The sequence below is a fragment of the Trichomonas vaginalis genome, chromosome II (assembly GCF_026262505.1).
Source record: "Trichomonas vaginalis G3 chromosome II, whole genome shotgun sequence".
NCBI classification, from domain to species: Eukaryota; Parabasalia; order Trichomonadida; family Trichomonadidae; genus Trichomonas; species Trichomonas vaginalis.
The window spans coordinates 7,734,692-7,753,196 of record NC_067204.1 but is presented as its reverse complement, the minus strand read 5'-3'; the positions used below and the strand labels follow the sequence as shown (position 1 = coordinate 7,753,196).

Genomic DNA, 18,505 nt, shown 5'->3' with positions numbered 1-18,505 from the left:
TACTTTCTTTTATTTTTATAAAAATTTTAAAAATTAATATTATTTTTTTCTCTTACTACTTTTAATGAGTGAAAAAGAGAAAGAGGGGGAAAAAGAGAAAAGAGAAAGAAAAAAAAGAGGAAAAAAAAGGGCGGCGATAATTTTATATTGTTTTGTCTTTCGGCCGAATGGCGGCTACTTCGTACCCGCCATTCGGCCCCAAAAATGGCGTATTATTCTATTTTTAAACGGTCATGGCGTAAAACCGTCGCATCCCTAATTCAAGTTCTGCTCGAGCTTTAACGGAATCGAAATCGTTATTAATTAATGACTCAAGAACTTTTTCCTTTTGTTGTTCAAAGTCTTTAACTAAAGCATCATATTTTTCCTTCTGTTGGCGAGACAACTGCTCAAGTTCTGCATCAAAATCGGATTCTGGCATAGTTAGTCGATTAATCATGATGTAATCATCTACATCTACACTTTGAAAAATGGAAAATTTGGAAACTAAAATCAACATGATTCATTTTAAGATCAATTTTTCATTGAAATTTGAATTTTAGAATGCAAAACGAAACTAAATTTGAATAACAATTTGGTGCAAGAAACCTTCGAATGAATTTGACGTATAATCAACATTTTTTGCAATATCGTCTAGAATAGCTAGACTATATGTTGAAATACATGTATGACTGCTTGGATCAATGATTTCTTGAGTTATCTGGCATGTGGGAAAGTTGCCGTTTAAAAATGATTTATCTAAGACTTTAATTTCATTCTCTTTAAAGTGAACTTGATATCAATCTAAATTTTCTTATAAAATTATATCCAAATGTTAAATAATAAATTAATTGAAATCAAATATTGAGATTCGCTAGTTCTATCTATATCTTTTACTCATATAGTAGCAATAAATAATGATTGTCTTATACATTAATGTTAAATCAATATTTTTATCATTAATGTCCCAAAAAAGTTCCTCAAATCTGAAATTAGTCAACAATATTATACAAACATGTTTTATTCTTATGTTCATGAATACAGTATGCTTTATCTCTTTGGATAGGAATCAATCATGAAAATAATCGATTTTAATTCAAACAATATTTTTATAAAATATTAATTAGAATAATATGCAATACTTAAATAGAGAAAATTTTCATTCACAAATTTTTCTGAGCCGATCTTAAGATTTTGAGAGTACTATAAAAAACAATAACGATAGCCTTTGTTTGGCCGGATTTGGATTTTTAGTGGTTGAAATTATATAATCTTGAATATATTGATATGCACTAAATACTGTTAATATATGCATTTATGTCATTTGGGAGATAATTTTTCTCTCAAAAAGTATTCAAAATCTTAAAATTTTGGTCATGACAATTCTCACAAAATATGATAAATTACATTAAATTGAATTTAGTAACAATGTTGTTACTCAAAGTAAACCTTATTGATTCATCCATATCTTCCGATTAACTCAAATTTCCTGGGATAATAGTGGAACTGAGTATTCAAAAGACTCCAGAGTGTTAATCAGAGTTCCATATAATTTACAACACTTTGTAATCTCAGCACAGTGCGAATATATATCAAATGAATGTTGTAATGGTCGTACATCTTTAATCTCTTTTTCTTTTGAAGAAAATTCTAACTTAACAACAATCGGAACGAGTAGCTTTGAAGGATGTACTAGTCTTACAATTATTAATTTATCATCATGCCACAGGCTCACAAAGATAGGTAAAAAAGCATTTTATAATTGTTCTGAAGTTAGTGAAATATTGTTACCAAAAGGACTTCTTGAAATAGATTCTGAGGCTTTTTCTCAGAATCGGTTAATTAAAAATATTCTGATTCCAGCATCCGTCGAAATAATTGGTAATAGTACATTCTTTAGATGTAATTCTCTTGAAAATGTTATTTTTGAAGAAGGTTCCAATTTAACATCTTTGGAAAGAGATGTATTCGCTATGACGAATATTAAATCTTTTCAAATTCCGGAAAAAGTAAACTATATATGGGATTTTTCATTTGCTTTTTTCAGATTAACAAATATTTCAATTCATGAAAGAAACAATAATTTTTGTATTTTAGATAATGTTATTTTTTCCAAAAATAAGTCTATTTTATTGTTTAATATAAATTTATCGAGGAAATCATATGATATACCATTTTTGTTACCACTTTAGCAATGGAATGCTTTGCACATTCAAACATTACAAATATTACTATTCCTACAAATGTGAAAATAATTGAACATTATGCTTTCTTTTATTGTCTTTATTTGATAAATGTTACTATTTTAAGTCCATTAGATCATATTGGTTCTCGTGCATTTGCAAATTGTCCCAATCTTGAAAGAGTTGTTTTCCCTAATTCATCAATGACTGTTAAATCAAAAACCCTAATTACCAGAGATACACCAAAAGTAAAATTATATTTTACTTGTAAAACACTATTTACACAAAAAGCAGTTGATAATATAGTCAACGTATCAATTTCATATCTTGATATCTATATGCCAAACCTTATTATTAATCAACTATCATTGATTATGGATCTTAAACAAACGATAATATTAGAATTTTGGGGATATTCAATAGATAATATTACAATTCCAAATTCAGTAACAATGATCAATGGAAGAGCTTTCGAAAATTCAACAATTCGTGAGGTTTTATTTGAAGAAAATTCTAGTATTCGTGAGATTTTTCATCATGCTTTTCAAAATTGTCATTTTCTGAAATTGTTTATAGTTTCTTCTCCAACTTCACTATTTATTGGTAATACAGCATTTAAAAATTGTTTTAATTTGTCTTCGGTCAAATTTGAATCAAGTAATATAACATTCTCAAATAATGTATTTGAAAATTGTTTTAAATTAAATGAAATGATAAATATAACTAACCCTCCTTATGCTTGCTTCTTTAATTGTAAACAATTGAGTCATGTCAATATTCTTGAAGGATCTACTCAAATTGATGTTTATGCATTTTACAACTGCATATCACTGTCCAGCTTGACTATTCCATCAAGTATTCAAGTTATCAGTCATTCTGCAATCTGTAAATGCTTAAATCTTAGAAGTATAACTTTCGCAGCTAAAAATAATCTTGAAAGCATATCAGGCAAATCATTTAGTGATTGTTCTTCCCTTAGTAGCATTAGTAATTTTTATTCAAATTATTACCAATGCATCAATAATACTATATATGACAAAAGGGATAACAATATTAAACTTATCTTTTATGCCCCAATACACCAGAACAAACTCTCTATCTCAATTGTAGTACAATATGTAGTTTTTCATTTTCTAAATGTAATAATATTGTGAATATCACAATATTGCCATATAGCGTTTCTTTCATTCAAAAATATGCGTTCTTTTACTGTTTGAACCTTAAATACATCAACTTCCCAATCTCAGTTAAGAGTGTTGATGAATATGCATTCGTTAAATGCAAATCTATTCGATGTCCAACTATTGAGAATACGATAGTTGATTACATTAGCATGCTTGTAAAATCAGGAATTCGGCATAAATATATTTATATAAATAATAGTATTTCATGTGAAGATATCGAAATAACTCATAATATCAAACCTCAAATCATGATTAATGGTCGTTACAAAGACATTCGAAAGCGCTAAAAATAATTATAATATTTATAATAAAACACTCATTATACAATCATATCTCTTTCTTTTTAATAATCATTTATATAATAATTAAACTAGTGTCCTATATCCAATATCCTGATCACTTTCATTATGATAAATGTGTATGACTTTCAATGTTTAGAAAGGATTAAGCAAAACGGAGTATAGAAATCATATAAAATATTATATAGAATAATTGTAATAGTATTAAAATAGACTTCTTTTAGTTGGAATAGTTATGTTTAGAAGTTGTGAAAAAAAGAAATTTGATTATTTAATTTATAAAACATTTGTTTTTATTTAATGAGATTCAAGTTCTGCTCGAGCTTTAACGGAATCGAAATCGTTATTAATTAATGACTCAAGAACTTTTTCCTTTTGTTGTTCAAAGTCTTTAACTAAAGCATCATATTTTTCCTTCTGTTGGCGAGACAACTGCTCAAGTTCTGCATCAAAATCGGATTCTGGCATAGTTAAATCATGGAGAGGAACACCAAGCATGGATGCGATATTAAAAACAACGTGTGCAGAGTTTGCAAGGTAAACTGGCTGTGATAATTGTTCCTGCTTCAAGAACACTGATGTAGCTAATGGATTCCTACGAAGAATTTCCGAAACTTCGCAAGTAAGTTCCATGTTATTTGTAATTTCGTTTGCTGGATCGTAAATTTCTCGCAAATGGAGTGGCTTAATAACACTTTCCTCTAACTGTTGTAAATCGTTCGCTGGTTGTGGTCTTGGCTGATTTTGTTGGAACTGTGGTGGAATTGGTGATGGTCTTGGGACTGGTTGTGGTGCTGGCTGCGCAGGCAATGGAGCTGGTCTTGGTGGTGCCTGAACTGGCTGTGGTTGTGGAGCTGGTTTAGCTTCGGCTGGCTTAGACTCAGCTGGTGCTGATTCTGACGCCTTAATATATAAGAAAATCTTGGATCCTTCTGGAATTCCTTGGAGTGGTGCAGTTGTGTTTCCAATAACTTTTCCTTTGAAAATGAATTTGTAAGTTCCGTCCTTGTATCCATACTGTTTAACAAGTACATCTTTAAGTGCATCATGAGAAAGTGTTGGATCTACATCAACCTCCTTAACATTTTGCTGAAGAGTGAATAAGAACTTCATTAATTCTGACAAGTGGAAATTTTTCTGAACTTTACTTCGTGAAAATTTTTGCTATTTGAACAATTAGTAATGGAATCTCATTTTGCTATCACTAAGTATATCATACTGTAAACATTTAATATGGCTTAATAAAATCGACTTTCCTACTGATATACAGCGAAATGAAATCAATTTTGTCGATTTCTATGGAATAAAGCGATAAATATATTAACTAAGTGAATATAATTGATATTTATATTCCTGGGTGCTTCAATTATAGCATCTCAAAATTGAGTTTTCCATTTCTGATTCAACTATGAAAATCTCTCATGGTTTTAATTTACTAGGAATCTGCCATCTTATATTTTTTACAAATTAGCAATTTAGGCTTGAAGAGATAATGTTCTATTAATTGAAGGGAAAAGTTAGTCCAAATCTTAACTATTCAAATCTTAGACACTACTAATTAGAAGTGGGGCACTGATAAATCGATAGATATCGGCGCCTTAGAAAAATATAGTTATTTCATCTTGGAATACTGACCATTATTGTGTGAATGTTAAATGTCAAATTAGAAGAGTTAGAATTTATTCAAAATTCAAAAGAATATCGAAAATTATAATAATAAAATGAATAATTACACAAAACATCTTCAGATCTTTGTAGCTTCATTCTGGAAGTAGTGAAGCCTATCAAGGTCCTCCTTAGCATGTGCCACCACCTGCTTAAGGGATTCTTCTGTAAAGTCTGAATCATCAAAGCCGTAAACTGAGCCAAGTTGCTCGCAGACAATGTTCAAAAGATTCTTTAATTTCTTCTCTTCCTGAGCTCTGACTTCATTTGTAGCTGTCTGAACCTTTGTTTCGCAAGCCATCATCTTAGCTGCTAATTGAACCTGTAATTGCTGCTTTTCCTTCTGAATCTGGGACTTCAATTGCTGTAACTGTGCACTTAAGTTCTTCTTTTCAAGAAGTAAAGCTGCATTATCTGAAGATAATTTCTGGTTCTTCTGTTCATTATCCTGTGATTGTTCCTGTAACTTCTTTGTCATCTCTCTGGCTTCATCGCTCTTAGCCTTCAAGTCTTCAATTGTCTTGTTGAGAGCTTCCTTTCCTTCTTCATAGCGAACAGCCATCTCCTTTAATTGATGATCATACTGTTCTCTGAGTGTCTTTTCTGTCTTCTTGGCCTTCCTCTTCTTGGCTTCGAGCTGCTCCTCGAGCATTTCCATTTGTTCTTGCATCTCAAGCAACTGCTTCTTCAATGTCTCTTCGTTCTTGGCGAATCTCTTGTTCTGCTTCTTTGTTGTTTCATCAAGAGTTATCTGAAGCTTCTTGATCAAGTTTGTCAAGTCTGCGCATTCTTTAGTCTTCTGTTGGAGAAGGGATTCAAGCTTGTCTGTCTTCTCCTTGGCTTCGCTCTGTTGGACATCGACTTCCTCCTTGAGCTTCTGAGCAAACTGGTTGAGGTTTTCTTCGTTCTTCTTAAGGAGAAGTTCATTGTTTGCAACTTGATACTTGACCTTGAGAACTTCATTCTCTGATGTGAGAGATTCGTTCTGGATTTGAAGCTGTGAGACCTTTGTCTTTAAGTCGTTCTCAGACTTAGATAATGTCTGGACATCATGTTGAGCCTTCTTCAAGTAGTTGTGAACCTGTGTTCTCTGCTTCTTGAGCTTCTCAATCTTGGCCTGTAATCCCTGGATAAGCATTGGGATATCGGAGATATCATGGCCGTTGATGACATCAAGTCTTGAGATTTCTTCCATCTGGCCAAGTGGTCCCATAAGAGCGTTAAGCTGGTTAGATAACAATATGTTTGTTAAGAATGATGCTGTAAGGATTGAACCAGTCATGTCGTTCTGCTTGAGGATGTCCTGGATAACTTCCTTACGCTTGTTGAAATCTGTTGTTGTGAAGAAATCGGATGGGATGAATCTTGGATCAGCAAGAAGTTCTTCCTTGATGAGTGGTTCGATTTCAGCTGATTTCTGAGCCATGAACTCGATGAATGCTGTATCAACCTTGCAATACTGAGCATTGTTGATCTGAGATTCCATGGATGAGATGTTCTTGAGCTCCTTGAGAAGAGCATCAAGGATCTGGCAGTATGGTGTCTGTCCATCAACAGCAGCAGATAACTGGTTGCGAAGTTCTTCAACTTCCTGAACCTTGAGAGCAGCAACATTCTCAGCTTCAGCAAGGCGCTTAGCAGCTTCGTTGATAACGAGCTGAGCACGTTGTACTGGCTGATATTGCTGGAGTTTGAGGTATTCTGCAGCCTTCTCACCCATTTCACCTTCGAATGGCATAGTCAAGGCAGCAACATCGTTGGTTGCTGGAACTGCCTTAGCAGCCTTCTTAGCCTGAATCTTGAGCTTGTTGTTTAAGCTGTCGTTCTCCTGTGTAAGCTTTGCGATATGCTGTTCAGCGATCTGAAGTCCATTATGCATCTTCTGAACAAGGCCGATGATATTATCACGCTCTGAGTTCATCTGAATAAGTTCCTCGCGCTGGGAGTCAAGATCCTCTTCGAAGCCGTTTATTATATGTTGTTTTGCCTCGAGTTCCTTCTTCAAAAGATTAATAGAAGCTTCTGATTCTTCCTTGCCTGCTTGGGCTGCCTGAATTTGGGCCTTGAGAGCTTGAATTGTTTGCTCAAGAGCTTTCTTATCATTTTGTGCGTTTGTAATCTGAACCTGGAGCTGAGCATTTTCTGTTTCAAGAGCCTGAATCTTATCGCCGAGTGTTGCAAACTTTGTGCGAAGTTTCTTCTTAGCTGTCTTTGTTTCTTCGATTTCCATTGCGCAATTCTCAAGCAATGTATCTTTTTCTTCAACTTGAGACTTAAGCTGTTGTCTCTCCTTGCGTAACTTGTTGTATTTATCAGCTTCTGCTGTAAGCTGAGCCTTCAAATTATCTCTCTCAGCTGTAACAGCCTGAATATCTTCTTGGTGCTTTGCCTCTGCTTCCTTAGCTGATGTTGTTGCGGCGTTAAGCTCCTTTGTCAGATTCTTCTCCTTTTCTTTATATTCTGCCAATTGGTTCTTAAGCTCTGTAATTGTGTTATTCATTGTGCCAATGCTTGCTGTAGCATCCATGGCTTCCTTTAATTGAGCCTTTAATGAATCAATTGAGTTTTGAAGTTGTGTATTAACTTCTGTTAAGTGATCTAATTCGAGTTGCTTTTGCTTCATAGCGACTTTATCTCCTCCGGTTGATGCGACATCATCTCCGTCAGATATAAAAGAGCAGGAGCTCATATTAATCTCCTCCATTTTTGAAATTGAGATTTCTAAACGTTCACTTATAGAAATCATAAAAATTCAAAACGGAAGTTTATATTTAAAGCTTCGAAGTACGATATTTCGAACATATTCAGTAATGCTCATTACATAATTAAAATAAAAACATCATGATGTAATTTAAATGAACGTTTACAATTTGTGAGCATTTTAAATTCCGAGAGCTGACAAAGAAACCGCTAATTACTCGTGTTATATATAATTTACTCACTCGACCCGGATATTGCTGTGTGCAAATCGCATAATTTTATTCTATATTTGTTGTAAAATTAGACCGTTAACTTGTTTTCCTGCCAGTTCATAATGAAATATACTTTTTGAAAGATATTAGGCAATCCTCTTAGATCAATTTTTATTTCTGTTCCGAAAGCATTTGTGAGCAATTTCTTCTTGAATAAAATTGATTCTTTGATAATAATTTGCTTAAATTATACCGGCTTATCGTATGAATGAATAATGCTTCAAATTCAAGTGCATATTGATCAGAGAAAATTTAACTTAAAAGGTCAGTTAATTGCTATAAAATAGAATTTATTGCCAATGTTGATTTCTTTATGCTTATCATGTAATAAACAGAAATTCATCAAAAGTGACAGCTCTCAATTTTTTGACATTTGTAAATTCTAAATTTAATGAGAAAAATGAAATAATACTAAGCATAATACAATATTCTAGATTTAATTATAATTAGGGAAAAGTTAGTTTTGAGAGTACTTTTCATAGGCATATAGAATGAAATCTCCTGAAAAATAATATCACATAAACTCATATTATTTTCTAATATATAACTATTTTATATAAAAATCAAATTCAATGATCTTAAAAGCGAAGGATAAACCTCAAAATTTACGAATATAATGAGTGGGAATATAATGCTTATCTATCATAAAACCATATGAAATATCAATTTTTGCTTTATGCCTAATTTTTGACGACAATTAGCAAAAAATGTTAAATGTTAACACTCAGTCCATTTGAATATGAAAAATAAAATTGACTTTGATTAAATGTTTTTATTTATCATGCAATTCTTCTTGCGACCAAAGATTTGAATAAAAGTTCAAAAAATAAGATAGCTTAAAAAATAATATACGGTAGTGTTTACTAATAGATGAATAGTATATAAATTCTATTAAAATGGATTTGATCCAAAAAAATATATAAAATTTGATCATAAATAAAATCGTTTTAAATTACTTCTTCATTTAAATATATAACAATTATTTTTGGTTTTATATTTTTTTGGATCAAATCCATTTTAATAGAATTTATATACTATTCATCTATTAGTAAACACTACCGTATATTATTTTTAAGCTATCTTATTTTTTGAACTTTTATTCAAATCTTTGGTCGCAAGAAGAATTGCATGATAAATAAAAACATTTAATCAAAGTCAATTTTATTTTTCATATTCAAATGGACTGAGTGTTAACATTTAACATTTTTTGCTAATTGTCGTCAAAAATTAGGCATAAAGCAAAAATTGATATTTCATATGGTTTTATGATAGATAAGCATTATATTCCCACTCATTATATTCGTAAATTTTGAGGTTTATCCTTCGCTTTTAAGATCATTGAATTTGATTTTTATATAAAATAGTTATATATTAGAAAATAATATGAGTTTATGTGATATTATTTTTCAGAAGATTTTGTGTTCTTCTTCAAAATTTTATTTTTTTATTAAAAAGAATCTTTACAAAATATACATTTACTTTAATTAATATTTAAAAACGTGCTCTATCAAAAGTTCCAAAAATTCAATATTTTAGCTTTTCTGAGGTGTCACTTTTGATGAATTTCTGTTTACAACAATCAAAACATGAATAAGCTTTGTTTTGCTTATACAATTTTGATTCATAATAGAGCTATTACAATGAATATGGGGATGATTAATCTATAATTTATTTTTTCATATGGTTCCATAGTAGAAAGATCTGATCTATAAATAAATAGAATATTAACACCTCAATATTCTGTAAGTCTTTTATTTTTCATTGAGCATATATCCTTCTATGAATTTTAGAAGTTATGTATTAATGGTAAGTTTCAAAATATAAATCATAACATCTTGGGGGTGATGAAGTTTAAACCTGAAAGAATTTTACTGTTCTTCTAATCAGCATATGTATACGCATGCGAAATTGATAATTTTTACTCAGTAATTTCAACATTTTATTCTAATTTGAACTCAATATGATGTTTCTCGTCTTCGAAATGATCAGATTCTTAAATCACATATTCTGTTTGGTATAACTATTGAGTTTTTATATAACTCGATTTTTTTGTAAAATCTAACTGACGATTATTTTTTTTAAAATGACAAATATTACACGAACTAAATGGTCAATATCAAGAGATTCATTAGAAAACTATGAAGTTAGTATTAAACACATTAATCTTTTAAGTGCGAACTTCATTTTGTCTGCCTTTTTAGTTCGGAAACAGATATATAGTGTATTAGCTTTCAAAATCTCAATCGAGAACATTTCATACAAAATATACGAACTAATAGCTACAATCAATCTTTTAAACAGAAATGGACCGCAGTTTAATATACCAATTCCGATTAAAAACGTTTTTAACAAAAGTTGCACAGAAATCTCATTCGAAACCGACTTAGACTTAGACCAAATTGATATTGATGGCTTCTTTTCGTTAGGTGAATTAGCTTTTGAAGTCGTTTTTTCATGTGTTGAAAGAATCAACAAGAAATTGATCGATCCGATAAATGTTTCGATTAATGACATCATAAAGAAGATTTTGAAACCACACAAACTTACAGATCGTTCAGTTTTGAATGAACAACAGACAGATTACTTAATGGCCGCAACTAAATCAGTTCTTTTAGATCAGCCGTCTCTACTTCATCTAAAAGGCCCAATAATTCTTGTCGGAGACTTACATGGAAAATATTTTGACATGTTAAGAATTTTCCTCAAATTTGGATTTCCTGATAAGGTTAATTACTTATTTATGGGTGATTACGTCGATAGGGGATCTGATAGTTTAGATATTGTCTATCTTCTCTTTGCTTTGAAAGTTAGATTTCCAGAAAATATCTTTTTACTTCGCGGAAACCACGAATGCGAAGAAATTACAACAGTAAGTGGCTTCAAAGACGAATGTGACAAGAAACAAGCCCCTTACAAAGGAATTATTTCAGTTTTCGATTGTTTACCTTTATCCGCTATTATTTCGAATAAGATATTCGTTGTTCATGGTGGGATATCACCTCACCTTAATTCTCTGAGCCAGATAGAGACAATCCAGCGACCAATTATCTTTGATACAGATCATCCAGTAAATGATATGCTCTGGTCAGATCCGAACACGAATATTGAACACTACGGAATGTCAGAGCGTGGTCCATTTTCGATTTATGGCCAAGCAGCAGCTCTTCAGTTCTTAAAAAGATTTAATTTCGAATTACTCGTTAGAGCTCACGAAGTTACTGCAAATGGCTTTGCATTTCCATTTGGTGTTGATGTACCTGTTGTTACACTTTATTCTTCAACGGATTCACACAATGGAAATAGAGGAGCTGTAATGTTGATCAGCGAAAGGCTCCGTTACACATTTGACGTGTTTAAGGGATTAGATGTTCCGGGAGAAGCTCAGTTAGAGAAAAAGGACTTTTCCGGACTTATTTCAATTTGAATTTTTTTTTTATCATTTTTTTGTTTGTAATAAAAACGTATCCATTCTAATTATTATCTTTATTCATAATCAAAACCCTATGAAATAATACTTTCTTAGTTTTTATTGTTCGTTTAATATTTAGGAAGCTTTGAACGCTTATATATTGTCATTTTAATAGCCTAATAAGAAGTTGCTTAAGCCGCATGTGTATACATTGGCTAATGTATATATTTAATGCATTTGTATTGAATGGATGCAAAGTTTTATAACTAGAAAACAAGAAATTTATCATCATCAGAATTTTTAGGCTTTGAGCTTTCAATTTCAAAGAAAATATCAATTCAATATCAAATATTGTAATGCAACTTTGATGTAATAAATGCTTTGTTAAAATTTTGTAAATCAGCTCAAATTTTTGAAATTTTTGGAATTTTCCTCATTAATTATCAATAATTTTATTATAAAAATATTTGGTAAGTAATAATTATTATAGTTTGGATATTCTGAGCTAATTCTGCCTTCATTATGAAGTATGATTTAGTTGTTATCTCAGGTACAAGTCCTGATAGTAGACCTTGCGTCGCTCTTACTTTCTTAGATGCAGTTTACTTATTCAATTGCCCAGATCAAACTCAGAGAATATTCAGAGAAAACAAAATTAGATTTGCAAAATTAGATACAATCTTCATGACATCTCTCCATAGCCATTCTCTTGGTGGTTTTCATGGCCTTCTCATTACAGTTATGGACAATAAACAGAAAAATGTTCAGATTTGTGCCCCTACAGGAATTGAATCCGTCCTTGAATCGTATCGCAATCTTCATACCAACGAAAACATCAAACCAAATGTTGTAGAAAGCGTTTCAGATAAAAATATACAAGCAAAAACCATTCCTTTACATTTAACAAACGCATATGATGTCCAACTTTGCGAAGTTCCGGGCAAATTCCTAATCCAAAAGGCTAAAGAGCTTCAAATACCACCAGGACCAGTCTACAGGAAGCTTCAAGACGGAGAAACGATTACTTTAGATGATGGCAGAGTTATTCAGCCAGAAATGGTTGTTGGCCCTCCAACACCTGGTGAACACATCTTATTTGTTGATTGCAGATGCGAAGAAGACATAGATATGCTTCCAGACTGCAAAAACTACGATTTTGTAATTCATTTTACAAATCTCGACATTTTAAGAACGGAAAAGTACCTTTCCAAGTTCTCTCCTGACCAAAGAGCCCTTATATTCACAGAAACAGGCCATATTACCTTCCCATCCGTTGCTAATCTCTACCAAAACATTTTGGAAATTTCAGATTTGTTCAAACCTCTTGTTCATTACGAAACCGACAAATCTCTGAATTTAGGAAAGAATTTCGTGATTGCCGAGCAAGGCCTGGAGTTCGCCTTTTGTCCAGTTGAAAAGAAAAAGTTCAATTTTCCGAAATACGACGTAAAACTCCAAAAAGTTCCAAAAATTGAACTTCCAAAAATCCAAAGTTTCGGAATCACTTTCACAGGCACTGGCAGTACTTATCCGAGCAAGTATCGCAATGTTGCAGGCATCTTGTTGCATACTACAGACGGATACATTGTTTTTGACGCAGGAGAAGGATTCGTTGGCCAAATAATGAGAAAATTTGGAATCGAAAATTGCAAAGAAATTTTAAAGAAATTGATAGCGATTTTCATATCCCATAACCACGGAGATCATGTATTTGGATGCTACGAACTCCTACAAACAAGAAGTCTCGTGACAGACGAAGATGTTCCAATATTTTGCCCCGACCAATTAAGAGACCATTTGTTAAATTTACAAAAAGTGTCAAGATTTGGAAATTTACATTTCCATTTACTTTCTAGAGAGGAATTGACGTTTTCCACTGGATCAACAACACTTGAGTTCATCCCTGTTATTCATTGCAAAGGATCTCATGCTGTTGTTGCGAATATTTCTGGTGGATACAGAGTTGTTTATTCCGGAGACAAAAGTTTCTCGGAAGAATTCGCGAAAAAGGTCGGAAAATGCGATTTGTTGATACACGAATCTACATTCTCTGATGACCTTGTTGATGAGGCAACTGCGAAGAGACACTCAACAATGGGACAAGCAATAGAAACAGGAAAACTTTGCAATGCAAAATACATTGTTTTGACTCATTTTTCACAGAGATACCCGAAGTTGCCTGTTTTCGAGGGTTCTGGCCACATCGCGTTCGCGTTCGACTACCTCTCTTTCGTGTTCGAGGATATACAAAAGCTTTGTGAAGTATGTCCGAAGATTTTCCAGATGATTTCAGATCTCGAAGCCGCTGAAGAAGAAGCAAAGAATTAGACTTTTAAAAAATTATTTATAGAGTGTATTATATATAAAATTATATCCATTTTTAAAATTATCAATTAGGGAAAAAAAATCTTATCTATCTGCCATAATCTACAAATTTTGAGATCTTTACATCGCAAGTAAGAGATAGGCACAATTTAGACGCAACATGTAGGTACATATCATAAGCTTATGCAGAAAATTATTTGCAATTGATGATATAATTTTGGAAAATCCTTCCAAATTAGGTGAATCCTATTGATAATTATTGAAACTTTTCTTAAGATATTTGTTGCAAAGAGAATGGCCGATCATTCAAGAGTTTGAGGTTTATCTTAAGATTCTCAAAGTCCAAACTAAAAATTTATTGGAAGAAAATATCCTAATTAGATTATATATGTATACTATAATTTTATTGAGCTGTGAAATATTCATGTTTTTAATTTTGAACTGTGAATTATCAAAAGATTTATAATATTTTGTGAGTTCACTATGAATTGTAGTGGGATTGCATCGTATTAACACAAAATAATGTTGCCAGAATAAAATTAATCAATATGGGAACTTTTGAAAAACTTTTTTATTGGATTTCCTTCCTCATTTGAGGAAAATCCAGATAACTTCAGCACAAGCGAATTGCAGACATATTCTCTCGCTCTTTGTGGGCCAGGCACCACAACTACATTACACTAGGGCAGAGTTCTTCCGAGGCCTCACATCATATTAATTACAGAATCCTAGGCCTTTTGGGAACTAGGAAAGAGTAGTAAGAGTACTTTAAGGCAATGCTCATTACGAAGTCTCTCATCGAATGAGAGATTTCGTAATGAACATTGCCCATTTCGAGTAAACTTACATCCCTGACCCTCAAGGGTTCAGAGAGTAGTGCTGTAGTCCATGAGAGCAATAACGTATAACTAATATCGACAGAAGCACAGTAACTCCGCAGCCTAGCTACGCTATCCTAGCAGCTAGGCTGCATAGTTATTGTGCTTCTGGCTTGCGTAACACTCATGGAAGACAGATTGGAGATCTCCCGCCGAAATCACTTGCTGATATGGATGGAGCAGCACTATGATTGACCAGATCAAAGGCTGCGTAGCATCCCAGCAAGTAGATAGTCGGCGGTGACTCCAGCTGTGGTCCACCATGATATTATGGCACTTTTGTATTTTGGCGGGAAATATTTATGCAAAAAATGAAAATGAAAATATAAGACCACAATATGATGCTCAACGACCGTTTTTAATTTTATAGAAATTTGATCGACAGAAATTGAGATACTGATATTTTCAAAAAGTTCTATATGAAAAAAAAAATTGAACCGAATTTTTTAGGTGCAAGTCGAGGCATTTTTCGACTCTACGGAAATGAAATCAGGACAAATCGTATAAAATAGTTGCAGATAAACTCTGTTTCAAAAATCAAATAATTCCGAGAAATTGAATTTGATTACATTAAAATATGCTTTTCTAGCAAATACAAATAAATGTAATGCATTTAAACCTAATGATGTATATCGCTGTTGAATGATTATCCACATTTTACTTGCCCCTATACAAAAATATTGAAAATAAGAATGAGATAACAAGCTCATTTCCAATTAAGCATACCATAATATTCAACCCAATAATTTTTAACATACTTCGTTTCTAAACATAATACTCTACATCACAATTGTGATAATAAAAAAACATCTATAGTGTGATTACGTCAGAAGCCATTGTAAGTAGAAAATTTCAATCTAAAATACAATAAAAGGATTTTCTTCCCACTAAAATCCAACATTTTTATAAAAAAAATATAAGATCTTGTTTTAACAAAATTATAGCTTGGAATATGAACATATGGTGTTGATTAAAGCTATAATATTACTGGTTTTATAATGAGGATAAACGTACAATTTTTGAGACAAAAAAACGCTCTCTTTAAGATAATATGTTGACTTTGAGATTCACCTACCATATATGTATATCTTTAGATGAATGAATACTATCATATTGTTTATGGGAGCAATGAAAGATATCTATCATGTGAGCCTACAAGATGCTATGAAGTTGATGAAAATTGAGAAGAGATAGGTGGTCGGTCGGAACCCTTAAGATTTTTTTATTTTTCTTGACTGAGAATGTATGGCAAGTTCAGATAAGCCAAAAAATGAAAATTGGTGCAATTACAGTGACCTTAAGCCAATTAAAGTATTTGAATACCCAGATCAAGCATCAAAAATTATTTGGGACGTCAGTTCCAATAATATTATACAAATATCTTCACAAATTATCGATTCAATAGCAGCCCACAAAATACCCATCCAAATGGCTCTATATTTGATTGATATTTTTTCAAAAATTCGTTTTAAAGAAATTAAATTATTTTCAGAACTTTATCAAAAGATATCAAACGCATTTTCATACATATATGAACCGAAAAATAAGAGACTAGCGACGATTCTACATTATCAAGGTTTCAAATTCGAAAACTTCGAACCTAAAATGAAAGAAGAAAAAATTCTGAATTTATATTCAACAGAATCTCCTTTATACTATATTGCATGGGATAAAGTTGATGATCTTAAGAGTAAATTCCCAAATCTTGACATTAATAAGAAAATTGATTATGAAATCACACCACTTGATTGTTCAATTAAATATGGCTCAGAATTGTGTTTCATTTACTTGAAAAATTTAGGAGCTAAATACACTAAAGACTCTGAAGAATATGGTGTTCAAGGCGGAAATAAAGAGATTTTTATGCAAATGATAGAAGATGGTAAATCATTTGATAGCATGATTAATATAGCATTGGGTTATAGAAACTATGATATTGCTGAGTACCTTATATCAAATTTTGGACAAACTCCTGATTCAATAGCAGAAAGTATGCATTTCGGAAATTATGAAATTGCATCTTATTTATTTTCTAATGGAGAAGATATCAACAAAATTTATAATCTCTTTCATTTCATATTTATCATAGTTTTATGACATTATCTTTCATTTCATATTTATCATTGTTTCATCACATTATCTTTCATTTCATATTTAACATAGTTTTATGACATTATTTTTCTTTTCATATTTATCATTGTTTTATTACATTATCTTTCATTTCATAATTTTCATTGTTTTATGACATTATCTTTCTTTTCATATTTATCATTGTTTTATTACATTATCTTTCTTTTCATAATTTTCATTGTTTTATCACATTATCTTTCATTTCATATTTATCATAGTTTTATCACATTATCTTTCATTTCATATTTATCATTGTTTTATCACATTATCTTTCATTTCATATTTATCATAGTTTTATCACATTATCTTTCATTTCATATTTATCATCGTTTTATGAAATTTTCTCGATATTAATGAATGCCCTCTTAGTATTGCTATCGCTGCGAATTCAATGGAAATTGTCCAATTCCTAGTGAGAAAGGGACAGACTAGCCCATTGTCACTTTTTAATTTAGCAAATGAACGCTTATGGAGTGGAGTTTTTGGGTAAATCTGATTTGCTTATAAATGAAATAAAATCAAAAGAAACCATATTGGCATTATATTATGCAAAAATAAATGATGTTACTTAGTACTTTTAAAGTTAATTTCAGAAAAAATTTGACACAATGGTATCCGGCACATACAAGTGGTGTACAACCAAAATATAAGTTGGTTTAAACATATATTGCTATATCTCATGATCTTACTTAGTACTTTTAAAGTTAATTTCAGAAAAAACTTGACACAATGGTATCCGGCACATACAAGTGGTGTACAACCAAAATATAAGTTAGTTTAAACATATATTGCTATATCTCATGATCTTACTTAGTACTTTTAAAGTTAATTTCAGAAAAAATTTGACACAATGGTATCCGGCACATACAAGTGGTGTACAACCAAAATATAAGTTAGTTTAAACATATATTGCTATATCTCATGATCTTACTTAGTACTTTTAAAGTTAATTTCAGAAAAAATTTGACACAATGGTATCCGGCACATACAAGTGGTGTACAACCAAAATATAAGTTAGTTTAAACATATATTGCTATATCTCATGATCTTACTTAGTACTTTTAAAGTTAATTTCAGAAAAAATTTGACACAATGGTATCCGGCACATACAAGTGGTGTACAACCAAAATATAAGTTGGTTTAAACATATATTGCTATATCTCATGATCTTACTTAGTACTTTTAAAGTTAATTTCAGAAAAAATTTGACACAATGGTATCCGGCACATACAAGTGGTGTACAACCAAATCTTCGACTCGATGAACTTGTCATCGAGTTATATTCCAGTGTTGTTCCTTCATTCCTGATTAAGTTGCAAATTAAAGGTCTGGATTCAGAGAGAAGTGTTAAAGTTATCAAAAAAGTCACAAGAGATTTCGAAGAAATGACACAATTTAAAAAAGTCGAATGCATCAGTATGCTTGAAGCTGTTCAGAAAGGTCTGAAAAATGATACACTTGATCCCAACATTGTTTACTCA

The 18,505-nt window shown here is 31.6% G+C and overlaps 6 protein-coding genes across 6 annotated transcripts, besides 4 other annotated features; 3 read left to right on the top strand and 3 right to left on the bottom strand.

The window, feature by feature from the left end:
• Positions 1 to 223: 223 nt before the first annotated feature.
• TVAGG3_0503750 (uncharacterized protein) lies at positions 224 to 439 on the bottom strand (the record flags this gene model as incomplete). The annotated part of the gene is made up of 1 exon (XM_001314911.1): positions 224 to 439. The coding sequence occupies one exon, from the start codon at positions 437 to 439 to the stop codon at positions 224 to 226; it is 216 nt and encodes a 71-aa protein (XP_001314946.1).
• A 3,429-nt stretch (positions 440 to 3,868) lies between these two features.
• Positions 3,869 to 4,777, bottom strand: TVAGG3_0503740 (ubiquitin-like family; the record flags this gene model as incomplete). Its single annotated transcript, XM_001314912.2, has 1 exon — positions 3,943 to 4,758. One exon carries the CDS (start codon positions 4,756 to 4,758, stop codon positions 3,943 to 3,945), a length of 816 nt encoding a protein of 271 aa, XP_001314947.1.
• A 555-nt stretch (positions 4,778 to 5,332) lies between these two features.
• On the bottom strand, positions 5,333 to 8,027 carry TVAGG3_0503730 (centrosomal protein 2 family; the record flags this gene model as incomplete). Its single annotated transcript, XM_001314913.2, has 1 exon — positions 5,390 to 8,014. One exon carries the CDS (start codon positions 8,012 to 8,014, stop codon positions 5,390 to 5,392), a length of 2,625 nt encoding a protein of 874 aa, XP_001314948.1.
• A 580-nt stretch (positions 8,028 to 8,607) lies between these two features.
• Positions 8,608 to 8,644: a mobile genetic element.
• A 1,178-nt stretch (positions 8,645 to 9,822) lies between these two features.
• Positions 9,823 to 9,860: a mobile genetic element.
• Positions 9,861 to 10,365: 505 nt separating this feature from the next.
• Positions 10,366 to 12,086, top strand: TVAGG3_0503700 (phosphoprotein phosphatase protein; the record flags this gene model as incomplete). Its single annotated transcript, XM_001314914.1, has 1 exon — positions 10,366 to 11,706. The coding sequence occupies one exon, from the start codon at positions 10,366 to 10,368 to the stop codon at positions 11,704 to 11,706; it is 1,341 nt and encodes a 446-aa protein (XP_001314949.1).
• Positions 12,087 to 12,196: 110 nt separating this feature from the next.
• On the top strand, positions 12,197 to 14,548 carry TVAGG3_0503690 (zinc phosphodiesterase ELAC protein 2 family; the record flags this gene model as incomplete). Its single annotated transcript, XM_001314915.1, has 1 exon — positions 12,214 to 14,019. One exon carries the CDS (start codon positions 12,214 to 12,216, stop codon positions 14,017 to 14,019), a length of 1,806 nt encoding a protein of 601 aa, XP_001314950.1.
• Positions 14,549 to 14,591: 43 nt separating this feature from the next.
• Positions 14,592 to 14,731: a mobile genetic element.
• A 1,410-nt stretch (positions 14,732 to 16,141) lies between these two features.
• On the top strand, positions 16,142 to 16,991 carry TVAGG3_0503670 (protein ubiquitination; the record flags this gene model as incomplete). Its single annotated transcript, XM_001314916.2, has 1 exon — positions 16,323 to 16,991. The coding sequence occupies one exon, from the start codon at positions 16,323 to 16,325 to the stop codon at positions 16,989 to 16,991; it is 669 nt and encodes a 222-aa protein (XP_001314951.1).
• A 447-nt stretch (positions 16,992 to 17,438) lies between these two features.
• Positions 17,439 to 18,505: part of a mobile genetic element that runs on past the window's edge.